At 44.4% G+C, this 24,581-nt stretch overlaps 1 protein-coding gene across 1 annotated transcript in view; it reads left to right on the top strand.

Annotated features, from left to right (window-relative positions):
- TOGARAM2 (TOG array regulator of axonemal microtubules 2) overlaps positions 1-24,581 on the top strand; it is an 83,824-nt gene that overhangs the window by 10,859 nt on the left and 48,384 nt on the right. The window contains 12 exon segments of the mRNA XM_078149783.1: positions 334-545; positions 4,874-4,901; positions 4,904-5,072; positions 7,152-7,198; positions 10,322-10,503; positions 11,825-11,981; positions 12,298-12,462; positions 16,027-16,171; positions 17,029-17,134; positions 18,072-18,307; positions 20,128-20,286; positions 22,974-23,091. Coding sequence (XP_078005909.1) covers positions 334-545; positions 4,874-4,901; positions 4,904-5,072; positions 7,152-7,198; positions 10,322-10,503; positions 11,825-11,981; positions 12,298-12,462; positions 16,027-16,171; positions 17,029-17,134; positions 18,072-18,307; positions 20,128-20,286; positions 22,974-23,091 — 1,724 coding nt within the window.

Here is a 24,581-nt window from a genome sequence, read left to right as displayed (position 1 = left end):
TTGATATGTATCCCTCTCACTGGATTGTTAAGTTCTTTAAGAACAAAGATTGTCTCACTTTGTCTTTGTATCTCTAAGCCCTAGTCCTGGTGTTTGACAGTAGTAGGTGGTTAACAGATACTTGTTGATGGATTGATTGAATAAGCATTTATTAAGTGCCTACTCTGTGTCTGGCACTGTGATAGGTGCCTGGAAAACCAAGAAAAAAACCATTCTCTGCCCTGAAGGAGCTTTTGTGAAGGCCTGTGCTGCTTTTCTCAAGGAAAGCACCTTTGACAAAGACCTCTCCTTTCCTTGGAGCTCCCATTCATTTCCTTTTTACCCCATCTGCAGCTTCCTTGGATGCTGGAGGAGTTACTAAGGGTGCTTCCCTGAAGAGTGCCATCCCCCTAGCCACCTCTCAGAGATTACTGGTGGCTTCCAGGCCAATGCCTCCCATCCAGAGCATTCCCACCACCCCAGAGATCAAAGGGTCCTTGGAGAATGGCTCAGGTCCACAAGGGAGTAGCAAGGGCCAGCTAAGGGCAACTCCAGCTGCACAAGAGGTAATGTATAACCTACTGTTCTAAGTTTGCAACACCTGTTCCTTTCTTCATGGAGTAAATGTCTTCTATTAACTAACACAGAAGCTGGTCTCTGTGTATGTGAATAGACATGTTCACCCATTTATTTGTCTATATGATTTTTTTTCCCATTTTTCATGTGACCTATCATCAATTAATCAAACAACGTGCATTTATTAGGCACCTACAATAGGCCAGGCACTGTGCTATATACTAGGGATATAAATATATAAGTGAGATAGATAGTCCCCGCTTTCAGGAAGCTCACCTTTCACTGGGGAGATATAGCATGCTCTCAGATACACACAGGCTGTACATATGCATTGGCTCCTGAGTGAGAGAACCCACAGCTGGTTTCATCAAGGAAGACTTTTCCAAGGAAGGGACACTTGAGCCTTGCCAGGTAACCTGTACTGAAAGCTTTGACAAAGGGGGTTAATTTGATACATTATCAATTCCAGGTGAGAATGATTCCCTTCTTTCTTCTACCTGCCTTTTGACATCCTTAAACTCAAAGCATGGTCATGGGGGCACTTAAGGTCAGTTTAAAGGCCATGGGGTTTTAGACTCTGAAATTCTACAGAGAAAGATTTTGCCATTTTGGGTGCTAGGGCCATCTACCATTTGTGCCTCATTGAATCTGAAAAATGTTTTGTCAGGAATAAAAATAACTCTGAGCCACACCTTTTCTAATACAAATGTATCAGAGGCAGGTAGAGGAAGACATGTAGTTGCCATTCTTACTGTAGAGAAAGGTATGAAGTAGTGCCATTTTTCCTTAAGTTTCCATGTAGGCACTTAATAAAGCTGGTTGACTGACTAATGGATACTGATCTTGGGTCAAACTTTTGTGGGACCATGCCGGACATAGTTCAGCAATGAGAAAATGAGGATGCTCTTGGGGATGAAGTAATTCATAGGAACTTAGATTTAGGGATGGTCAGAGACTTTAGAGGCCATCCAATTCAATCCTCTCATTTTGCAGATGAGAAAACTGAGGCCCAGAGAAGACAGCATGGAGAAGTTGATAAGAGTGCTGGGCCTGACGGTGACTAAGACCTAGGTTGAATAAATAAAAGAGAAAGAAGGTGTCAGGGCCCTGGGTAATAGCCCATTACATGTCCCACCTGGTCTTGACCTTGGAGATGAATTGGATCTCAATTACCCCAAGGACTTGAGGAAGTCAAGTCCATTCAGGTCTCATTAGAGGCACTTAGGGATACTTATATATGGATGTATTGTTTCTGATAGACTGTAAGATCCTGGAGGGCAGGCACTATTTCATTTTTGTCTTTGTATTCCTAGCACCTAGCGCAAGGTAGTGGATGGATGGCTGCTGATGGACTGCCACTAGGACGTAGCCACAGGTGCTTTAGCCTGGATGAGCTGTCCTTCTTAAAAGGCAGTACTTGTTGGCTAAGCCATTGTTGGCACAGTTAGCTTTCTGGGGAGAGATTCTGGCTGTAGCATCTAATCTTGGCCTGGACCTGCCTTGCTACCTTCTTCAGTTCCTTGGTCCCAGACTGGCTGTGGTCAGTTCCTAGCCTGATTGTTCCAATCAAGCCTTTGTCTTTCTTCCCATCTGTGTCTTGTCTCAGGCCCACCTGCTCTTGATGTGTCCTTACCTTGGAATACTTAGGATCGACCTCCAGTTTGCCTGACCTCCAGTTTACCTAACCACTTGGTCGAATAGATCTTCAAATGGCCAGCCTCAGCATGTGTACACTCTACCTGGGTATCAGCCCCATTTTTTGCATATTCCTTCTTAACGGCTGCTGGCTGGATCTTGCCCAATCCTTACCTCAGTTGGGAGAATTTCCAGAATACAGATTTAGCACAGACTAACCTGGTCCATCTTGGGCATAAAGAATATGTATTTTTAGTCATTTTTTGGGGGGTGGCCTAATTAGAGGATCATGAAATTGGGATCTGGAAGGAGCCTTAGAGGTCATCTATTCCAAATCTTTCATTTTATTGCTGAGAAAACCCAGGTAGATTCACTGACTTACCCAATGCTCACAGGTAGTAAGTGACTGAACTGAGATTTGAACCCAGGTCCCCTGACTCAAATTCAGCTCTCTTTTCACTGCAACCTATTGTCACAGACCAGGAATAGATCACATCCCTGAAATAATACAAGGTGGTGTAATGTGTGTGGGGGGACTGGGCCTGATATTCTATAAAAGTAAATCCAAGGAGATTGTAGTCCTGTTTTCTACAAAGTCCAAGTTTTTTTTAATTTAAAAATATTTATTTTAAAATTAATAACCACAGTGGAATCAAACAATACAAAAAATAAAATCATATGTAAAACTATGAATTCCAAATGATTTATAGTTTGCTAAAAGGGAAAAAATAATCACATATGAACTCTAATGACTTGGCAACAGTAGCATCGTGTATCCTCCTGGAGCTCCTTCTAGTTTTCTTCCAGGTACTTATTAGATTTTATTATGATGATAGGTATAATTAGTTTGCACTCTATCATTTCTTATGTGCCTTTCTATATTTATTTGTTTTCTTCATATTCATCATTTATCACAGTAACATAGAAGTAATAGTAGCAGTAATATAGAAGATCCAAAGTTAAACACAGGACAGCCTTCCTTGGAGGGAAGAGTGCTGGACTGGGAGTCAGGACACCTGGCTTCAACTCCCAATTCTATCTGGCATCCACTGGTTGTGTGACCTTGGTCAAGTCACTTTGCATCTGGGCTTAGCTTTCTTCATCTGTTAGGATGAAAAGTTTGAACAGAAAAATGTTTGTCAGGAATAAAAATAACTTTATCTGAGCTAGACCATCTCTAATACACTTGTGTTTTCCAGCACAGGAAGACATGCAATAATCATTTTCATCACAGAGAAAGGCATGAAGTGGCCATTCTTTCTAAAGTTTCCATATAGGCACTTAATAAGTGCTAGTTGATTGACTAGTGGATTCCCATCTTAGGTTAAACTTTTGTGGGACTGTGCAGCACACGGTTCAGAAATGGGAAAATGTGCCTTGGGGTTGAGGTAATTCATAGGAGCTTAGATTTAGGGACTGCCAGAGACTTTAGAGGCCATGAGATCCAATCCCCTCATTGTGCAGATGAGGAAATTGAGGCCCGAGGAAATAAAATAGGGGCAGCGTGAAGTAGGTGATCAGAGTGCTGGAATTGAGGTCAGAAAGACCAGGTTTTCATCCTGCCTCAGAGACTTACTATCTATAAGACCTTGGGCAAATCATTTTATCTCCTTATACCTCAGTCTTCTCACTGCTAAAATGGCAATAATAGTAGCAGCCACCTCAAGGGGTGTCGTGAGAATAAAAAATGGGATAAGGTAGGTAATCAAATGAGATAACATATCGAAAGCGCTTTGCAAACCCTAAAGCACTGCTGCCTAAGATGATGATGAGGAGGAGGAGGAGGAGGAGGAGAATGATTAGAAGGAGGAGGAAGATGATGAGGAAGATGGGAACTTTAAAGTTCTATATATTTAAACATGTCATATATAAATACAATATTTATATAATAAATATTAGCAGCTACTATTATTAGTAGCAAATTAATGTTATGTCTTGTTCAAGGTCATGCAGGTTCCGGAACAAACAATTTCACAGGGCATGGGAGCGTGGTTAAAATCACTGTGTCACTGACTTTCTCAGGTCTAAAATTCTATGATTCTTTGAAATAGGAAGAAAGAAGGAAGTGGAGTCTGACTTAGGAATTTTTTGAGTTGGAGAAGTAAGGTAGTAGGATGGTTCTGAGATGGCCACAAAGGAAGTTATCCAAAGGGCGATCCTGCCTCACAGGCCCCAGGGCTACTGTGGGTTTTTGATAATTCTTTACCCGGAGAAGCCACAGGAAGGAGAAAGTAGGGTGGGATGTTCCTTGGGACATTAGTGTCCTAAGCTTCATGTTTCTCTATGGGATTTCCTCCATCTAAACCTCCCTCTGATGCCACATCGTGATGTGGGGCAACGCTGGGTTCTCAAAGACTAGAGCTGAGGCCATGCTCTGGCAGCTCTTCCCAAGCTGGAGGCTTGAATGTAAGTGAAGGCCTGGCCATTGTTTGAGAATTCGCTTACTCAGCTTGAAGAGACTCATCACCAGAAATAAGGCTGACCATCGACTGATATGTGGAGTTTTGGGTTTTGTTTTGGTTTTTTTTGGCTTCATCAACTCATGATGACTAAACACTAAGGCTGGAGGAGTTGTGCTCTGCATCCACGGAGAGTCCCATGCCATCAAAACTGCAGATCTTTAAAAGGATCGAAGGAAGAAGAATAGCTAGACTTTAACTCCCTCTCCCGATGCTGTTTCCAGGTGCAGATATCCCTTCAGTACCTGCATTGCAGGATGAGAAGATGAAGCAGTCTCTGGGAGGCACCCTGATCCCTCCCATCTTGAAGGCCGGGCAGCTAGCAGACACCAAGTCAGTAACATTGCCAGCTATTGTTAGCAATCCTAGTCCTGTGCCCCCAGGCCAAGATGTCTTCACTCTCCAGGAGGTCCCTGGAATAGGGTAAGCCACACTGGGCCCTTCATTGGAATTTTGAAGATTCAGAGATCGTTAGAGTTAGCAGGGACCACCAGCTCCAGTTGGGTCTGCATGGGTTCCCTGGGGCCAATGCTCCATAGTTGGGTGCTTTGGATTATTGTTGATGGTCTAGAGGAGGGATTCTTAACCTAACATCTCTAAATTTGTATTTTAAAAATATTTTATAAGTATATTTCAATATGTTTCCTTAGTAATCCTGCGATTTTTTATTTTATGTATTGAAAAACATTCTGAGAAGGGGTCCATAAGCTTTACCAGATTGCCAAGGGGTCTGCAGATACAAAAAACCCCAAAAAACCAAACAGTTAAGAACTCCTGGTCTGGAAGACTGGGTTCCTAAGCTGGATGAGTTTATCATAATCCTGCTTGAGATAATTGGTGGTTTTTGTCCTTGGCAAACCTAGCTCCTTTAAGTGGAACATCCTCTGGGCAAGGACCATTTACACTCTCCCAGGGAAGCAGCAGTGTCTCTAGGAGAGGCTGCTGCTGACTACTCCGGACTGGAGTCAGTCCAGATAGTGTCAGAGGGTGGGCAAGAACATAGACAAGACTCCCAGGTATGCCCTGAAGCATGTTTTGGGTGGGCCCTCCATCCTGTCCCTACCTTGTTCTCCCCTTTCTTTTAAACCTTTAAGGGTGTCCCCTCCACTCAGATTTCCCTTAGCCTGAGAACCCTGTCCCTCAACCCTGCTTCCGCCCTTGAGCTGCCATCTTGCCTCTCTCTCCAGACTTCTTTCAGGAGCAATCTACACATGCTGCCGTTACCTTGTTGGCCCTTTGCAATCTGCTTTCCAGCTTCACCACTCTGTTGGAGCTGCTCTTTTGAAGGTCATCAGTGACCTCTTGTAAAGTTAGATGGTCTTTTCTAGACCTCATTGTCCTTGACCTTTTCTCAACATGTGACACCATTGGTTGATCACCCTTTCCTTGAAACTTTCTCCTTAAACTTTCAGCTTCTAGGACCTCCTCTTTCCTTTTTGGCTGCTACTTTTCTGTCTCCTTTACAGGCATTTTCCCTTTCCCTCTTCATGTGGGCATTTCCCAAAGGTCTCTCCTGGCCTGTCTTCTAACCTGCTCCATGCACTCAGCGATCTCATCTACCTCTTTGCTATCAATCATACCTTTTAAATCTACTCCCAACCCAGTCTAGTGTCACTTTTCTAGATGGCTTGATGAACATCTCTACATAGGTCTTCTACAGTTGTCCCAAACCGAACCTAGCTTTATGCACTTCCTGCCTCCAGACTAGCTTCCTGGTTTTCTTATTTTCTGTAGATGGCAGTCCAGACTCAAAATTCTCAGAGTCAATGGGGACTTGTTTCTCTTCTCCATGCATGGCCAATTAGTAACCAAGTGCTGTTGATTTTGTTTACAGAATATCTCTTGCCTTTTTCTTTTCCTCTCCATTCTCTTGTTTGTTATTATGTCTCACCTTACTTTTTTTTAGCTGGTATTACTTCATCTAGTCACTTCCTGCTCTAATTTTTATTATACATGGTCACCCAATTAATATTCCTAAAGCACAGATAGCTCTGGTCATGTCACTCTTTTGTTCAGAGAGATTAAGGATGGGATATACCTTGCAACTAGAGTCTAGAGCTGTGAATCACAATAGCTGGTGACAAGAGAAAGAGGCCATCCATGTTTTGGGTCCCAATTGTGTTCTTCAGTACCATGCTTGCACACAGGTAGAGCCAGTTGGAGGTGTCATTACTAGTCCTGTGGACAGACACTGCTTCTAGTTTGGAAGGGCTCATGGGAAGGCAAATGTGAAGCCAGGAAATTCCACAGCTCCATCTCTTTACCCAACAAAAAGCAGTTATATTGTGGCCTAAGCATGGCATGGGGATAGGTTCAGAGAATGCAAGGTTGGTGGCGGCTTACACCAGGCTGGAGATCCCCCAGAAGGTCTGGCACTCTTTAATTTATAGAACTCCCAGAGGCTATCTTCACCAACCCTCCACCTGGAAGGGACATTTCTGGCTTGCTCTCCCTTTATATGGCTTTAAGAAGGTTTTTTTCCCCTTTCTGATTTCTTTGAAGATTGGTACAGGAGAACAGTCCCCAGAAGAGGACCCCCAAGTCTAGGGGTAGGTATGCCTACCTCTGTTTATTTGCTGTCTTGCACTCTTGGCTACAAAGCTTTGAGGAAGTTGGTGGCAGTGGGAGATGGGGAAAATTGCACTTTCCAGTTAAATCCTTACCAGGCAGCTAGCATCATATAGTGGCAAGAATGGTGGTTTTGGAGATGGGAAACACAATTCTGCTACTGTCTCAACTTGGGCAAGTCACAACCTCTCTGGGCCTCAACTTTTCTCAGTTGTCAAATGAGGGATGTGAACTAGACGTTGTTTCAGGTCCCTTACAGCTTTGACATTCTATGAAGACCCCAAAGCTTAATGACCCCCTCGATGATTAGAGGTCAGGAGAATGAAACCAATCCTGGGAAGGAAGTCGGGTGAGAGGATTTGGGTAGGGAGAGGGGGAGGAACCGGAGGGTTGAGCATCTTTTATAACATGAGCAAGAATTCTGATTTGAAATGCTGATTTGGGTTGCCTGGAAAGGGCAAGAGGAGATGGATGGATGTTAGATCTTATTTAATTGGTTGGGAGGGGTGGGGAAGTGAGTGAGCCAGAAGCCTACAGAGACTGGGTTTCAGGAGGGGTTGGTATGCACACAGCCAGAGTTGCCCAAGTCAGAACAGGTCCAAGGAGAGAGTTTTGGCAGGGTCAAAATAATACTTAGGGTGTTCCTGGGGGAGGGGAGGGCCTTGGGGAAGCAGTTATTTTGCTGATTGGAATTAACCAGGACAGATTCTCCTGGAGTTTAGCCCCCTTTGATCACATAAATATTTTTATATGTATGGTCCTGTCCCTCTTTCTGTGATCATCTCTTCAGTAAACAGGCCTAGTAGTGGTGTTGCTGGGTCAGAGGGTAAGCATGGTTTAGTAACTTTTGGGGCATGGTTCCAAATTGCTTTCCAGAATAGCTGGACTAGTTCGCAGCTCTACCAACAGTGTATTAAAGCACTTGTTTCCCTCAGCCCTTCCAACGTTTGTCATTTTTTGGGTGACAGCATCTTTGCCAATCTTATGTGTGGAACTTCCAATTTACTTTAATTTGCATTTCTCTAATTATTACTGATTTGAAGCATTTTTATATGGTTGTTGCTAGCTTGGCTTTCTTCCTTTGAAAACTGCCTGCTCATTTTAGCCCCTGAATTATGCTCAGCAGGTGTGGCTGTTGGCCAGGGAGTGCCTGATTTCAGGACAGAAAGTTCTAGGCCTGGGGAAAACTTGTCTGACGTGCTTGGCCTTTGCAGCAACCTGGCTCCCCACCCATCTCAACTCAGGCCCTAGCTACCCCAGTGTGAGAGCCTAGCCTTCTGGTGTGGTGCCCCTCAGCATCCTCAACGGTTCACACTGACAGAGTCAAGTTTAACGGTTTATAAATTGTCCTCACAACCCTATGATAATAATACTCAAGTATTACTGATATTTTAAATATCCTATTGTGATCCATATATTTTTCTTTTAGATAATCTCCTTTCCAAGGTATTCCTTCTCCCTCTCACCCAGGGCCCCCCACCCTTTCCTACTGAGAAAGCCATTTCTTATAACAAAGGTTAAAAAGAAAGAGGGGGAAAAACCAGTATAGCAAAAAGAACCACCATAGCCACTGTGGCTGACAGTATATGAGACATTCCAACCTGTAGTCCTCCACCTCTGCAAAGGAAAAACAGACGTGCGTTTTCTCAACTCCTCTCAGACAAGCTTGGTCACTATAATTGCATTATAATTCAGTTTTCAGGTTTTGTCGTTATTCTTTCTGTTTACATTGCTGTCATTTTGGCCCGGGCATTATTATTACCATTTTACAGATGAGAAAACTGAGGCACAGAGATGTTAACAACGATAATAATAATTAACATTTATATAGCATGTATGTAAAGCAAATTGAACCTCACAGCCACCCCACTAGATAGGTGCTGTTATTATTTCCATTTTATAGATGAGGTAGCTGGGTGGTTCAGTGGATAGAGCTCTAGAAAACCTGAGTTCAAATTCGGTCTTATACACTTATTAGCATTATGACCCTGGACAACTCACTTAAACTCTGCCTCACTTTCCTCAACTGTAGTTCAGGGATAATAACAGCACCTACCTTGCAAGGTTGCTGTGAGGATCAAATGAAACACCATCTATCAAGTGCTTAGCACAGTGCCTGGCTCATAGTAGGAGCTTAATAGATGCTTATTGCCCGAGGAGGAAACTGAGGCTGAGAGCCATGAAGCCACTTGCCCAGAGTCACAGAACACAGCCGACACATGCGGGAGCTGGCATGCAGTGCTTTTTTCACTCTCTCTGCTGCCTCTGCAAAGTAAGAGAGACAAGAGGAGTATGAGAAAGTTTTGGGAGCTGGTTTTAGGTCTAAAATTCCCTGAAAATTGAGATGATGCCATTCCTTATAAACGACCTTTTTGCATTTCCCAGAACTCGTTTCTTCATGTGGATGGAAAACAGAAAGCACAGCTCACTGATGTCTAGGAGAATTAAGCCATCTGTGCTGGCAGAGCAGCCGATGGGTGCCGATGCCTGCTCTGACACTAACCAGTTGTGCCATGTTGGTTAAGTCACTTAAGTGAGGCTTCACTTTCTTTATCTGTAAAATGAAGGGGATCAGCCTGATGACCTTTGTGATTACTTTCAGCTCTAACGTTCTGTGTTGTGTGACTCTGAAGTGCCTGCTACAGGTATTCCACGTACTTGTCTTCCCCTCCCTTTGGGTGGAAGCTGCTCGAGGGCAGGGTCTGAGTTGTACGGTGACTTAAACATTGTAGGTGCTTCCTAAATGTCTGTTATCTTCCTTCTTTCCCTCCCTCCCTCTCCTTTTCTCTCTTCTTCCCTTTCCTTATCTTTCCTTCTATCATACATGACAAGGCAAGTAAATCCTTCCACTTTTCCTGACTTGATGCATAGATTAAGAAATGCCTTGATTACGTTGCTTCTCACATGGCTTTATCTTGTGCCTGGCATTAGTGTTCTTGAAGACTAATTTGTAGTGTGGCGAGTCAATCAGAAGTGTTTGACGGAAGGAACAAGTTCTGAGAGCTTTAGGAATAATAGCTGGGCTAGTCCCATGGCCTGGAGAGTTGGTTTCAGCAAATATGCTGGCTGTCTTAATGCCATCAAGAATGTGCTTAACTCTTCAGAGGCAAGGCCTACAGTCCCTCCTGTCCGAGCCACGCCAGCTGGTGGCACAAAGTCTGCTGTCCATTCGTCCCACACTGCATCTCCATTGATGACACCCTCCTTCAGCCATGCCAACAAAGACAAACAGCTGAAGAGCCAACAATTGCTGAAAGAAGTGGGCCGGCCAGAAAGCAGCCCCAGGGTATGTGTGAGGACCACAGAGATGGTGGCCATCCCAGAGGACAACAAGCTGGTTCAGTGACTGACTCTCATTCCAGTGGTGATGGTGGTGGTGGTGGTGTTTGTGTGTGTGTGTGTGTGTGTGTGTGCGCACGCGCACGTGTGCGCACGTGCACACACACACACTCATTTCAAAGTAACTATGAGTCTAGGCAGTAGAAACAAGGGGAGAGTGGACCTGTGCAGACCTGCAGTTGCCCCATTGTTCCTCAGTGGTTTGAACCTTACTGGAGGAGGGTGTCACCCGAGAATTAAATTGCTCCCGGGAGTGGGAAGTAGGGGATGGAAAAAGGGACAAAAGGGAAAGAGAAAGAACAGTTCCAAAAGTGATATATAAATGAAGTGTGGGGATATCAGGTAGAAGGAACTACTTAACTCAAAGAGGAGAAAGGGTGGCAAGTCAGGGCAGATGGACTTAAATAAACTACAACCAGGTCATTTGAGCAACTGCCCAGTTATCAAAGAATACCACCTCTTGCTGCAGCCATAATAGCTGACAGTTATATAGCACTATAAAGTTTGCAAAGTGCCTTATAGACAGTCTTATTTGATGCTCACAATGACTGTGTGTGATAGGTGTAATTATTAACTCCATTTTAGAGATGAGGAAATTGAGCCTGAGGGAAGTTAGGTGATGTGTGCAGGTCATGCAGCCCATGAGGGCCAGAGGGGAGATTCGAACCCTCATCTTCCTGACCTCAAGTCCAGTTGCCTCACCCACTGTGCTGAGGAGCAGCTGGCTCAGGGGCCAACAGGATGATGCCTTGAGCTGAAAGCTGCCCCAACTTGCAGTCTAACCTTGAACACATTGCTCTTCTTTTCTGGGTTTCATTTTCCCTTTATTTCTCTGTTCTGGATGATACAGTAAAGGACAGGAAGCACTTTTTCTCTTTCCTGATTGAGCCCACCCCTTTCCTTTCATTCTAATAAACCAAAATGAATGGGTAAGAAGTATAATTTTGGACTGGGTATAAACTAAGCCTTTTGTAGCTTGTTCTGTCCAGCTTCCTAGATACCCCTGAGACAAGCTCTGAGTTCAAATCTAACTGGGTCCCAGAGAAGCTCAGATAGGGTATTAGTGGAAAACAAACCACACCCTCACTGTCATTTTGTTAGCTGCCAAGAAAGAAGGACCAGGAAAAAAATGTGTCCTGGGAGGGCCTGGTATGATTGGATGCTTTTTTCTTTATAAACTGATATAGTTCTAGGGGCAAAAGGGATGCCAGTAGGGTGCTAGGCAAGATATTTGGGGTACAATTCAAGTTTGCATTGTATACGTACAGATCCCGGTGACCATTGCCAAGTCAGCCCAAGAGAAGATGCGTCTGAAGCAAATGAAAGAAATGGAGTTATTCCAGCGGGTCAGGGAGAGAGAAGAGAGGCAGCAGGAGAGAGACTTGCTGTCCCAGAGTCTGACCTCCAGGAGCATGATCAAGGAAGGTAAAAGAGTATTTGGATGGGTGGGTCAACAGAGAAAGTTGAGGACCTTTAGAATGAAGACACGCAGAAGTGAGACTGTCCTCCTCCACGTACCAGGCCGAGGGGACGTTCCTGTCTCTTGGAGGATCAGGGCTATTGAGTCATCCCTGAGAGAATGCTTAGGTGCCACTGCCATATGCTCCATCTGGCTCGGGCTCTTGCTGGGCCCATCTCTAAGGCGCTGGGCAATGTGCTAAGAGGTCTGTCATGGTCACCCAGCAAAGGCTGCCCTAGTCAGTGATACTTGAGCCCCCATATTTTTTTCTGCTCTTCACAGGGCTCATTCCTCTCCACGGTAGTGGATCCCTGTCTGTTTCCGCCAAGTTCGGAAGCCCATGCAGAACCAGCCTCGGCATTATCTTAAAGAAACGAGCCAACCGTTCCTCGCTGCCCAGTATCCCCGTCGTCCACCAGGGACCCCGATTCACCCGCCACGCGTCAGGTAAGGCTCAGCCTGATTGTCCCAGGAATGTGGGCACTGCAGGTCCTCCATCAGGACACCATCCTTCATTTTCCCACCATCATACTGGCACCCTTTGGTCCATCACAAAGATGTTCTTGGTTTCTTTGCTCCCCTTCACCAAAGGTTGACTAAGGGAGTGAAAAATAAGAGTTGGACAGTGAAGGGTTTAGCAACCATGGTGAACTGCGAAAGGAGTTGGCTATGTGTGCAAATAGTGTTTGGGGTCCAGCTGAGGTTGTGTGACATAAATTTGTAGTGGATCCATTCGGAACAGTTGCATGATTTTTCTCCATCTTTGTTCAGTAGCGTGTGTAGAAATGAAACTGTGGATGGTGGGAGTGATCCAAGGCTGAGGCTCAGTAGGTTGCAATTGGTAAAATGATAAGGAAGCTAGGGACTCAAGAGAGGAGGAGAATTTAAAGTTGAATTTGTTCCCCAAAGAACAAGATGGGAGAAAAAGGAGAGAGTGGCTAGTGCGGGAGAGATGGCCTGGAAGAGAACTGAGGGGCCAAAGGACTGGATGTCACAATGCAGATGAAGAGTAGGGTTTGGCAAGAGAAGGCAGAGGGAGAGGTGAAAAGCAAATGGATTATGGTCAGATAAAGGGATTTATGAATTCTTGAACATGGAAGTAGTACATTTATGAGTGATTGCAAGATTGAGGCTATGGCCATCTTTGTGTATGGCTGAGGTAGAGGAGGTGGAGGAATTGTCATGGGGAGTGAGTAGGTTGAAGAACTCAGTGGTTAGGGTGTTTGAGGGAGAGTCATTTAGCATGTTGAAGTGCCCTAGCATGAGGGTAGGAGTTGGGGAGGAGAGAAAATTTGTGAGCCATATATTGAATTCATTGAAGAAGGAAGGGGAGTGACCTGGGGGTCAGTAGACAGTTACAGGATCTTGATTGAGTGGTAGATATGAATAGCATGGACCTCAAAGAAAGAAAGGTTACTGAGTGATGGAGGAAGGGAGAGAACCTGAAAGTGGCAATGAGGGGCAAAGAATATTCCAACTTTCCCGTCTTGACCAGTGAGCCAAGATTTTAATAATAGCTAATAGATGGAAGGATTGGGAGAAGAAAAGATTAAGGATGAAGGGACATTTGTTGTCTGTGGAACAGGCATTCTGGAGGGCACAATGTGACCAAAGTATTTAAACTTCAGCTTCAGTATTCAGTATTTCAGTGAATAGCTTGAATGAATTTATTAAAGTATCGACTGATTTGATCTCCTTGCTGTCCAATGGGATTCTCAAAAGTCTTCTCTAGCACCATAATTTAAAGCATCAATTCTATGTCACTCAGCTTTCCTTATAGGCTGACTCTCACAGTCATATATCACTGCTGGAAAAACCATAGCTTTGACTAAAGAGACCTTTGTTTGCAAGGTGATATGTCTGCTTTTTAGTATGCTGTCCAGATGTGCCAGAGCTTTCCTTCCAAGGAGCAAGTGTCTCTTAATTTCATGGCCACAGTCACCATCTGCAGTGATCTTTAAGTGCAAGAATGTAAAATCTGACACTCCTTCCATTTTTCCTCACTCTATTTGCCAGGAAGTGATGGGACTGGTTGCCAAGATCTTAGTTTTTTTTTGATGTTAAGCTTCAAGCCGGTTTTTATACTCTCCTCTTTCACCCTCCTCAATTCTTCTTCACTTTCTGCCATCAGAGCAATATCATCTAACTATATGAGATTGTAGCTCTTTCTCCTGGAAACCTTAATCCCAGCCTGCTATGTAATAGATTCTTAATACATGATGGCTGATTTGTTGAGTGAAGACTACTTGTATTGGAACAACATTGGAAGTAACTCTTATCCTATATTAGCGCTAGTCTTTCTTCTAGAAGAGGGGGAGATAGGGTGGGGGGTGGTGGGGTAGGGGTTGGGGGAAAGTGAGTCAATGCTTTGAGTCCTGTGCATTTCAGAAGATGCATTAGAGGAGGTAGAGTAGGTCTTGGTAGCCCATCCTGATGTTCTTGTTCTCCATAACTGTAAGTGGTCGTGCTGGTGGTAGCTGGTAACAGTGGTGGTTACTTCTGCTGACTCTGTGGGCTATATGAATGAATGAATACCAAAGGGAGGCTAACTAATAGAAACTTTAATAAAATCTTACCAGACATTCTTATCTCACCTAAAACTCTCCAGTGAATAATGAATGTAGTTTATATATTGTTTGCAACCTAAGCAACACTCAAATCTTGTGAGAGCTCTCAGATCATGTGCCATCTTGCGCTTTCAAATCAGGCTGTCTCCACATGGGCACCAATGTTACTGGATCTTGATGATGGAGAAGGTGCTGGGAAGTGTCACAGTTTGACCTGGATTCACTAGGCCTAGGATGCAATCTGGATCAAGTAGCACTTTGCTCAAGTGCCCTTAAGTAGATCCCCTCTCCTTTCTGGGTTCCACATTTCTAAGCTATAAAATGAAAGGATTGGACCAAATGACCTCTAGGATGCTTTGATGGACTGTGATTTTGTAAGTTATAACCCCAGGTGGCAGGGTTGCCGAGGATTTAGTACACTTGTCTTACTGCTAACACTTTGATTTAAGGGGGTTCACAGACACCATCTAATTAATCCTTGTGCTATCCAGTGAAGCACAGATGGACTGGGGTGATCTCTGTCTTATCTGGAAGAGAAACTGCAGTACAACCTGTGTCAGTCACAGAATAGACTAATTCAAAAATTTAGCTGCTAAGGGGATTCTATCAGTGAGAATACGAATATCAGCTCTGATGGCAATTCATCCACAAGTCCCTGCTAACCATCACTCAACCATAGATAATGAAGAGTTGATTGTAAATACATAGAATGACTTGTCTGTCACATGACCACAGGTAGCCTATCACAAGCCAGCATTTCTCTATGTAATAATGGACATTCTCCTTAAGTTAGGGCTCCTGAGGATGGAGGGCACCCAATCAGATAGACAGCAGGCTGATTTCCCTCCCTCGGTCCAACAGGAGTCCTGCAGGTAGTGACAGCTTTGCCCACAGCTCTCATCGAAGCCCCTCCCTGCTCCATGTTAGGTATGCCACCTTATTGTGTGTCTTTGGGGCAATGCTGTGGGTGAGGTCTGGGGAGCTGTGAGCTCCGTGAGAAGACACTTGTGGAAGTGAAGAAGCTTAGTTTCATTATTGTCTCATCCAGTGGTGTCAAATTCAGATAGAAATGGATCCTAGCCAGCCACATATTGACTTAGGAAACCACAAAATAACATTATTTATGTTTTTTTCCATATTTTTATTTTTTTTGTTAATTATTTCCCAATTACATTTTAATCTGGTTCAGGCTACACTTGGTAGCAAGCAACCTTCTGGCCTCAAGTTTGCCATCTCTGGTCTTGCTCACCAAATGGTCTCCGTATAACTGCTATCTATTGCTTTTCTCTTCATTTCTTCTCTTCCTTTCCTTCCTTCCTCACTCCTTTTTCCCCTTCTTTTCTTCCTTTCCTCTTTCCTTCCTTCCTTTCTTCCCTTCTTCCTTCATTCCTTCCATCCATCCTCCTTTGCTTCCTTCCATGCTCCCTTCCTTCTTTTTTTCCAGCCAATTCCTTGCCTGCAGTGTTCACAGTGGGCTCTCCAGAATGGGAGGAAGAAGATCGGATAGACAACTCCAAAGAGCCAAGGCCTGTCTCAAATCCAGAGCTAGTACTGATGAATGCCTTCCAATGGCTTGAAAGCAATGACTGGTGAGGACCAACCCTGCCTTCCTTCTCTTGTGTGCCTTTACCCTCTCATGTTCCCCTGCCCCTGTGTGGCCTGTACAATGACTATTGAATATCTCCAACATTCAGGAGTGGCCCCTATACCATCTGGAGATTAATTGCAATGTAGGACATTACTGTGCTGTGCCCATGAATGAAGGGTGGAGGGGAATGAACTTGGACTTACCCAGAAACTTGACCTTATTTGCTAGGAGTTTTTTTTTAATTTAAAAAAAATTTATTTTTCCCCAACTACATGTTAAAACAATATTTTAACTTCCAAATTCTATTACTCTCCCTGTCTCCCTCCTTTCAAAACTATAGTTTATTCTAGTCCTGGGCTAATAAACTAGGGGCCTGCTGGGGTCTCTGCAGTCTCCGTGAAGTTCTGCATGGTGTAGTTGAGCTTTCTTTTAATGCCTGCTCCTGTGAGGGGACTTGCACAATGAGTTTCGTGGTCAGGTCCATCAGTTACATTGCGGTATCCCTCACTGTATTCCAGGGAATGTGATATAAGCACAATTGCAGTAAAGCCGGTTGTTTCATAGTGGGTTTTTGCTCCAGGAAGTATTAGCCTGATTTTTATATCATAATGAGTGATTGATACAAAGAAGAAACCTCCACTTCGAGGCCACGACTGTTACAATTTGGTGACATGCATGCTAGCTGTATGCACAGGCTTTGTGGGGTGTGATCTGGGCAGCTTTGGAGGTGAGACAGCACCGGGGGGCACCGTCTAGGTGGTGCTGTTCAGGCCTTTGGGAGTCCTCTTGGGTCTATGATGGAATGAATGATTCTCCCTTCTGCCTTTGTGACCTGGATCCCTGGGGCTTGCTTCTTAGGCAGATGAAACAGAAAGGTCTGTTGAGCATCAGACGCCTGGCCATCTGTCACTCTGAGGTCCTTGCAGAGAGACTGCATGACGTTTCCTTGGCAGTGATGAGGGAGGTGAGCAAGCTGGTGCTCACTGGGCAACCAGCCCATGAGCAGTATTTTTCATCCTCTCTCTCTCTCCCTTCCCAACCCTCTTCCCACACTGGCTGTAGCTGTCCAATGTATATGAAATCTCTGCTATGGTCTGGGATGATTGTTGAATGGATTCCTTCTGCGGATTTCTTGCATTGGTTGCCCTTCCCCCCCTCCTCATCCACACAGCCATCAGATAAAACTTATGTACATTGCACATAGTAGGTGCTTGATAGAGATTGTTGGATGAAGTCTATTGTTGAATAATCTCATGCTTGAATTATAGTATAATCTTCCCAGACAATCTCCTTTCCCTTAATACACTGTGTGACCCTGGCCAAGGCCCCTTCATTATTCTCAACCCATTTTCCTCAGAAGACTTTGATATGCAGTATCTATTGTGATGATATCAGAATCTTGAGGTGTAATTCAATCAGTCAGTCTAACAACTAGCATTTATTAAGCACCTATTACATGCCACGCACAACAGGTCCTGGGGATAAAAAGGCAAAAATAAAACAGCCCAATCCTCAAGGAGCCTACATTCAAAAGTAACCTAATGTGTTAAGCAGAGACCTGGGTTTAGAGGCAGTGTGGAGTGTTGGGAAGAGCACTGAGCTTGGAGTCAAAAGACCTGGATTTGAATTCTGCCCGTCTCACTTTACTCCCTATGTATAGAATGTCCTCCAGCCTTCAGTGTCTGTCTTTTTTATTTACTCCATTATCCTGAGTTTAGTTCTTTACGCCTGCCCTCCATCCAGCTTTTCTGGTCTCAGCATTGTGTGAAAAGTGATGCACTCCTGGGTAAGACCCAGAAGGGTCTGGGAAGTTGGTTCCCACCTCTCATTGGGAATTTTATAGTTCTTCCTGCCATTCCATCATCCCTGCTGAGGGGCTCCTCTTTCTGTCTCCCCCAAAGGTTACCAATCTCCGTTCCAAGGTGTCCCGCCTGGCCATCAGCACACTGGGAGACCTGTTTTGTACCATGAAGAAGAACATGGACCCAGAAGCGGAGGAAGTCGCCCGATGTTTGCTCCAGAAGATGGGGGACACCAGCGAATTTATCCAAACAGCTGCTGACCGGTCCCTGGGAGCCATGGTGGAAAATGTGACTCCTTCCAGATCCCTGGCAGCTCTCACAACGGGGGGTGTACAGTATGTATTTGGCTGTCATTTGGGGGTGGGAGGAGGGAAAACATGAGATCTAGAGAGCTGAGGACACAGGAAGAATGGCGCTTAGGGGTGAGAGGAATGAGGAGACAAGTAGAAGGAAAGGGGGGGAATGGATGAGCAGGATATGGAAAGGTAATCCCCTGTTTTATGTACCACATTTTTGTGTGTATTAACTAAACGGTTTAGATGGGATGGGATGGGGTAGAAAGAGAGGATAATTTCAGAAGAGGAGGGCTTGAGGGAAGAGAGAGTAGAAAAGGAGAGGAGATATGGAGAAGGATGATAAGGCACCCTAATCATATAGGGTTAGGGTTGACATGCTGTGGCTCCCTGTGAGGGAAGCCGGTTCTCCTTGGGTGGGAAAGCTTCCCCCTCATTCCCATTCTTGCCTGTTCTCCCCCACAGTTAGCCTGTGTGACAGGGATGCTGAGAGATTAAAAAGCTAATGGGAGTTTAGGTCTTCTGGATGAAATGCATGTGTGCAGGCACCAAGCCCTTGGGCAGAAAGGAGAGAGGAGGCACCTTGTTATTTTAATGAAGCAGGCTGGCTGGGGGCACCTGTGGATTGCAGTAATAGGCACCAAAGGGAGACAAACCTGAAGAGGGTTTGTCCCTCCTCTTCCTCTCCCAGAGGAGGAGATGTTTCTTTCTGATGAAATCTAGGCCAGTGAGGAGTGAAATCAAGCAAATTCTGATACATCAGCTGGCAGATTCTGTTCTTCCTACCAGCTGGACCCACTTCTTGCTTAGCATTTCTTCAGCCAGATTTGTTTACCTCTTTTAAATATTTTTTTTAATATTTATATAACATATATATATAAAATATTTAAATATTTAAAATAAAATCTTCTAATCCATTTTCACTTGTGAATCTAATCCCATAGATTTGTGAGAATCACCTCTTAGGCGGTTGCACCAACCCTACACATCTGAGATCTTGCATCATTCTGCAGATCAGTGATCTTGTCTAAGACCTGCAGGGGGTGGTCTTGTATCAGCTTGCATGCTTCTCATAATCCATCTACAGATTTGACTGTATCTAGCCGTAGATTGGCTGTCTTGCAATAATGTGCTAATCTGGAGTCCTATTTCAGATTGCTGCAGATTGGTGACTTTATGTCAGTCTGTAGATTAATTATCACTGTTTTTCCACCTTGGGAGAAATTGATCGCACTGGTGTGGTACTCCCTTTGCCGAGAAGAATCAAGGTCAGGTTTCTAGGGGAGCCTTTGGAGAGAAAGCACCATTTGGTGTCAGGTGATAAATGGGTTTTGGACCCAGAAGCAGAATGGTGTATTGGGCTTAGAGCTCTGGAGGAAATGAAGGAAGAGCTGAGTTTTTTGGTAGTTCTGGCAGCCAGACAACACTGTCTTCCTTCCTTCCTTCCTTCCTTCCTTCCTTCCTTCCTTCCTTCCTTCCTTCCTTCCTTCCTTCCTTCCTTCCTTCCTTCCTGCCTTCCTTCCTGCCTTCCTTCCTGCCTTCCTTCCTGCCTTCCTTTCTGCCTTCCTTCCTGCTTTCCTTCCTGCCTTCCTGCCTCCTGCTTCCTGCCTCTTTCTTTCATGCCTGCTAGCGTCAGCACTCCCAGCCTTTGGTCAGGAATGGACAGTTCTCTTTCTATCCATGCTCTAGGCTCCCTGGAGCCCCATGAACAGCTTATCCTGTACCTTCTCAGGGTTTAGGTCACTGACATGAAATGCCTTTGAATCTGAGTCCTAGTGATTTGGCTTTACTGGTCCTCTTTCCTTAGGTCTGGGTGTCCCTCCCTGAGCTGACACCCCTGGCCATTCTGTGCTTTCTTCCAGCCACAGAAACCCACTAGTCCGAAAATGCACCGCTGAGCACCTATGCAATGTCGTAGAGCAGATCGGGGCTGAGAAACTACTGTCAGGGACGAGGGACAGTACTGACACGCTGATTCGAATCCTGGTAAAGCTTGCCCAGGACTCCAATAAAGAAACAAGGTAACTGGGTACTTTTTGAAACTGAAAACTGCCCAGCAGGCCTTAAAAAGTCCCAGTACAGGTGAAGCCACTGAACCTGTGTTTAGCTCTGCCTAGACTCTATGCCATCAGAATGAAAGACTGCATGATGTAATAAAATGATCCCTGGATTTGGAGTCAGGAGGTCTGAGGTTCCTATCCTGACTCTGCCACTTCCAATTTCTGTGTTTTTAAGCAAGTCAGTTCCATCATTGGACCTTCCCATCTGTAAAATGGGGGCTTTTGGGTGATAGGGATATTGTCTCTAATCTATGACCCCATGAACATAACGAGCAGAGGCTGGGTAGGGAAGCCAAGAGGACGGTTAATTTATCCTGTAAAATTGTTAAACATGTTAAACAAATGTACCTCGTCATGAGAGGGGGCAGGGGAAGGGCAGGAAGCAGCTGTGGACCTGACAAGACACTGGTGTGCCTGTGGCAAGCTTTGTGTCTTCCTGTCCACCTTCCCTATAACACCTGCGACTTACTACAAAACAAATGTCAACATGTTGTGGGACTTGGTGGCATAAATATATACACATTTAATAATAAAAGATGGCCTTAATAGAGCACTTCAAGGTTTACAAAATGTTTTCCTTCTAGCAATTCTGTGCAATTGGTAGTGTAAATACAGATACTTATTATAGGTAGAGCTTAGAGAAGGAAGATGTCATTTCTGTATTTAGTCTCGAAGATTAAAACTAGAAGGGATCTTAGAGGTTGCCTAGTCAAACACCTACCCCCATTTTACAGATGAGAAAGCTAAGGGCCAGAGAGGGCAATGACTTGCCCAAGGTCACACAGGGAGTAAATGGAAGAGTTGGGACATGAACCCAGATTGAACCCAGGTCTTCTGACTTCCAGGATGATGTTTATTCTACACTGCTGGTTATATTAAAAACTCCTGTTACCCCCTAGTCAGCTGCCTGACGTGACTACTGCTCCCCAGTTCCAGCTCTGAGCAAGAAAGATGGAAGTCCTTCATATTTAAAAAAAATTGATAATTTTTTTCATCACAAGTATTTCCAAATAATTTCCCTCTCTCCTACCCAATAAGTCTTGTAACAATTGTTATTACAATTTAAAAAAACAAAGGAAAAAACCAATAGTTCAGCAGAACCCACCAACCTATCAACCATTTTCTCAAGTCTTCTCCAAGACTACTCTTTGTCCTTATTCAAGAGGGAACTAGGGATTCAGTGCTGGGGAGCATGAGCTTTGAGTAGTCTTTCCAGTGGTGGGGATGGGATTCTTTTGCCCCACCTACTCTGGCTCACCTTTCCCCATTGACCAAAGGCAGGTGTTGTTGAGATGGCTGTCAAATCTGTGCGTTGTAGAATAAGGGGAATTTGCACAGAATTTCAGTGGCCTTGTTAGCACTGTCCACTAATCAGCAAAGCTAATACAAATTAGTTTTATGCTTCAGTATTTGCCTCTGTCTTGGCATTAATTGGGTCTATCTATTATTGCCTTTAAAAAACATGATCTTCATCACAACAAAGAGGAAACAAAAGAACAGCAGGGTTGGTAGATAGGCAGGGATGTTCCAAACATCTTTTCATAGGCTACAGGAGCAGGAGACAAGTGTTTTCATATTACAGCAGACCCTAGAAGCCTGGACTCTTAGGGTGAGAAGGGAATTTTCTTAGAAATGTGTTTATGGGGAGCAAATCAAGAATCCCACCACGTGTTTGTTTGCAGAGAGCAATGTGGATCTTTTTGGTATGTAACCCCAACTTGTCCTCTTCTCTGTGTTGCCATGGAAACTTAGGAAGTGGGAAGTGTCTGTTTGCAGACTAGCAAACATTTTTATCCCGAGTTCCCAGGCACCTGTGGTTGTATTGGCACCATCAAGTTCAATGTCATGGACCCTTGGGAACTCTGGGTAAAAATGTCTGCTCACTGATAAACAGTCACTTCTCATGTCTGTCCCAAGTTTCTGTGGCAGTGCCCTGAGAGAAGAGTGAGTGGAAGTGACATTCATTTTTAAAACATGGAAGTAAGTGTTGTGGGTGGCATGCACACATGGAGGTGTACACTTTCTTAGATTCTTTTGGTATTTTTGATATGAGAGGCCGAAGGCCGTGGATCATACCAGCCTGGAGAGTACCATGAGCTGGTGTGTTCCACATGGAAATTTCTCAAGAGCCTCATCAACATGTCCTAGAGTAAGATGGAATACCACACCTGGAGTGAAGAAGATATGAGTTGAAATCCCACCTAAGACACTTGTGATCCATGTGACCCTGAACAAGTCAATTAACCCCACTTGGCCTCAGTTTCTCATTGGTAGGGAGGGTTGATCTAGATGGCTTCTATGGTCACTTCCAGACCTTGGTTTATGACTATGATGTGTGAACTTGACACATCTTGGTAAGCACCTGGAAGTCTTTCCTGGAAGTCTCAACCCACAGAGGTTGTCCCATCAATATACTTATTCTCCAGGCAGTCTCATCAATCCAAGTGTCTTTTCAGTTCCCAGCTGACAAAGAGATGCATGAGAGATCTTTCTGAGATGTATTTAAAGGGGAAACGGGACAAGGACATTCCAGATCTCCAAGATTGCTGCTGAGTCCCTGTATTGACCAGGAGCAATCCATGTGTATGAAGGGGATGATGGCAGCCTCCATTAAGGTTGTTCTTATCTTTCTCCTTTTCTCATGGTAGGCTTTATGGTCGAAAAATGATAAACAGCTTGATGTCAAGCTCGAGGTTTGATGCATTCCTGAAACAGTCCCTCCCGTCTCATGACCTGTGTAGTGTGATGGCAACCATCAAACAAAAGGTGAGTGCCAAGCACAAAAAGAGTATCCGAGCTTCTGGCCTGGAGGGAGCCTGCTTGATGATGACTGAATGCAGCCTCTGGGAGATGGTAGAAGAGGGGAGATTGTCTGCCAAGGTTCTGATACCAGAGAGGAAATTTCAGGGCAAAGGCATGGCTGGAAGTGGGGCAGGGTTTTCACTTACCATTACTTTCTAAGGTGGAGTAAATAGTTTGATATTCCTTATGATTGACTTTCTCCTAGTTTTCTTCCCTTCTTCTCTTTTTGAAAGAGGTAGCCATGGTGGAGAAAAAAAGAATGCTAGGCTAAGGGTCAAAAGCTCTTGCCTTGTTGTGACCTGGGGGGGGGTCACCTGACTTCCCTGGCCCTCAGTCCTTCCCCTCTCGAATGAGGGGGTCAGACTAGCTGGCATCAGAGGTCCTGCCCAGCTTGAAATTGATGTTCATGTGAACTTGTGCGGCTGTGCCAATGTGAGCACGTTACTCCACCTGGGTTTCAGTATCCTCTAATGTAAAATGAGTTAGAGCTCCTTCAGGGGTATGATCTTTAGTCTATTGATCACCCAGTTAATCGGTGTTCTTCCTAAAATGTGACACCCAGAGTTAGCTTTCTTTCTGTTGAGCACATACTTATTCTCTCTGGGCCTCAGTTTCCTCATCTGTAAAAATGAGAGGGCTCAACTAGACAACCTTTGAGATCCCTTTCACTTCTATAGCTGTTATCTTATATTCTTTCTTTACTTTTTAAAAATTTTGTTTTGTTTTGGCTTTTCTTGAGGCTTTAATTGCCAGCTCCTTTAAGGAAACATACAGGGATTTTAAATAATAATTCACATTTCCATGGGTGGCTTAAGTTTACACAGCACTTTCTCCACAATAACTATATGACGCAGACAGGGCAGATATCGTTACCTCCATTTTATGGATGAGAGAACTGAAGCTCAGACCAGTATGGTGACTTAGTCCCACAGTTAGTAAATAACAGCCAAGTTTTGAACCTAGAATTCTTAAACTGCAAATTACAGACTAGCCAATTATAGAAGTCATCTAACTTATACACAGTCCTCCATAAATCAAACAACAAACATTTATCAAGCTTTTATTATGCGCTGGGCACCGTACTGGGCATACAAGAACAAAAAAGAAACAACCCTTGCTTCTAAGCACTAACATTCTATAGCTGTGGAGGAAAAGCCAGGGCAAGGCTTTTCTGAACTGACTTATCTCCTTCTTCCTGACTCTGGAGACATCCAGGAAAGGTGTGCCTACCACTCTCCCCTAGAGATGTTTCTGTCCTTTCTTTTCCTTGGAGTGAGTTTTGATTAACCTTTAGAACCTGAGGCCCATAGTACAGAAAGGAAGTCTAAAAAATCTGGTCTGTGAAGAGCCAAGGCACATTACTGGGTGGGCTCCTGTTTCTGTTGTGAAAACCCAACAATGGTGGCTGTCTTCTGTCTGTTTCATGGCCTTTAGGGTGCTTCTAGGATGGGCCT

Source organism: Phascolarctos cinereus, unplaced genomic scaffold (genome assembly GCF_003287225.1).
Source record: "Phascolarctos cinereus isolate Bilbo 61053 unplaced genomic scaffold, phaCin_HiC Scaffold_2;HRSCAF=192, whole genome shotgun sequence".
In the NCBI taxonomy this organism is placed as follows: domain Eukaryota; kingdom Metazoa; phylum Chordata; class Mammalia; order Diprotodontia; family Phascolarctidae; genus Phascolarctos; species Phascolarctos cinereus.
Note: the sequence above shows the minus strand (reverse complement) of the source record. Positions and strands in the feature narration are given on the sequence as shown.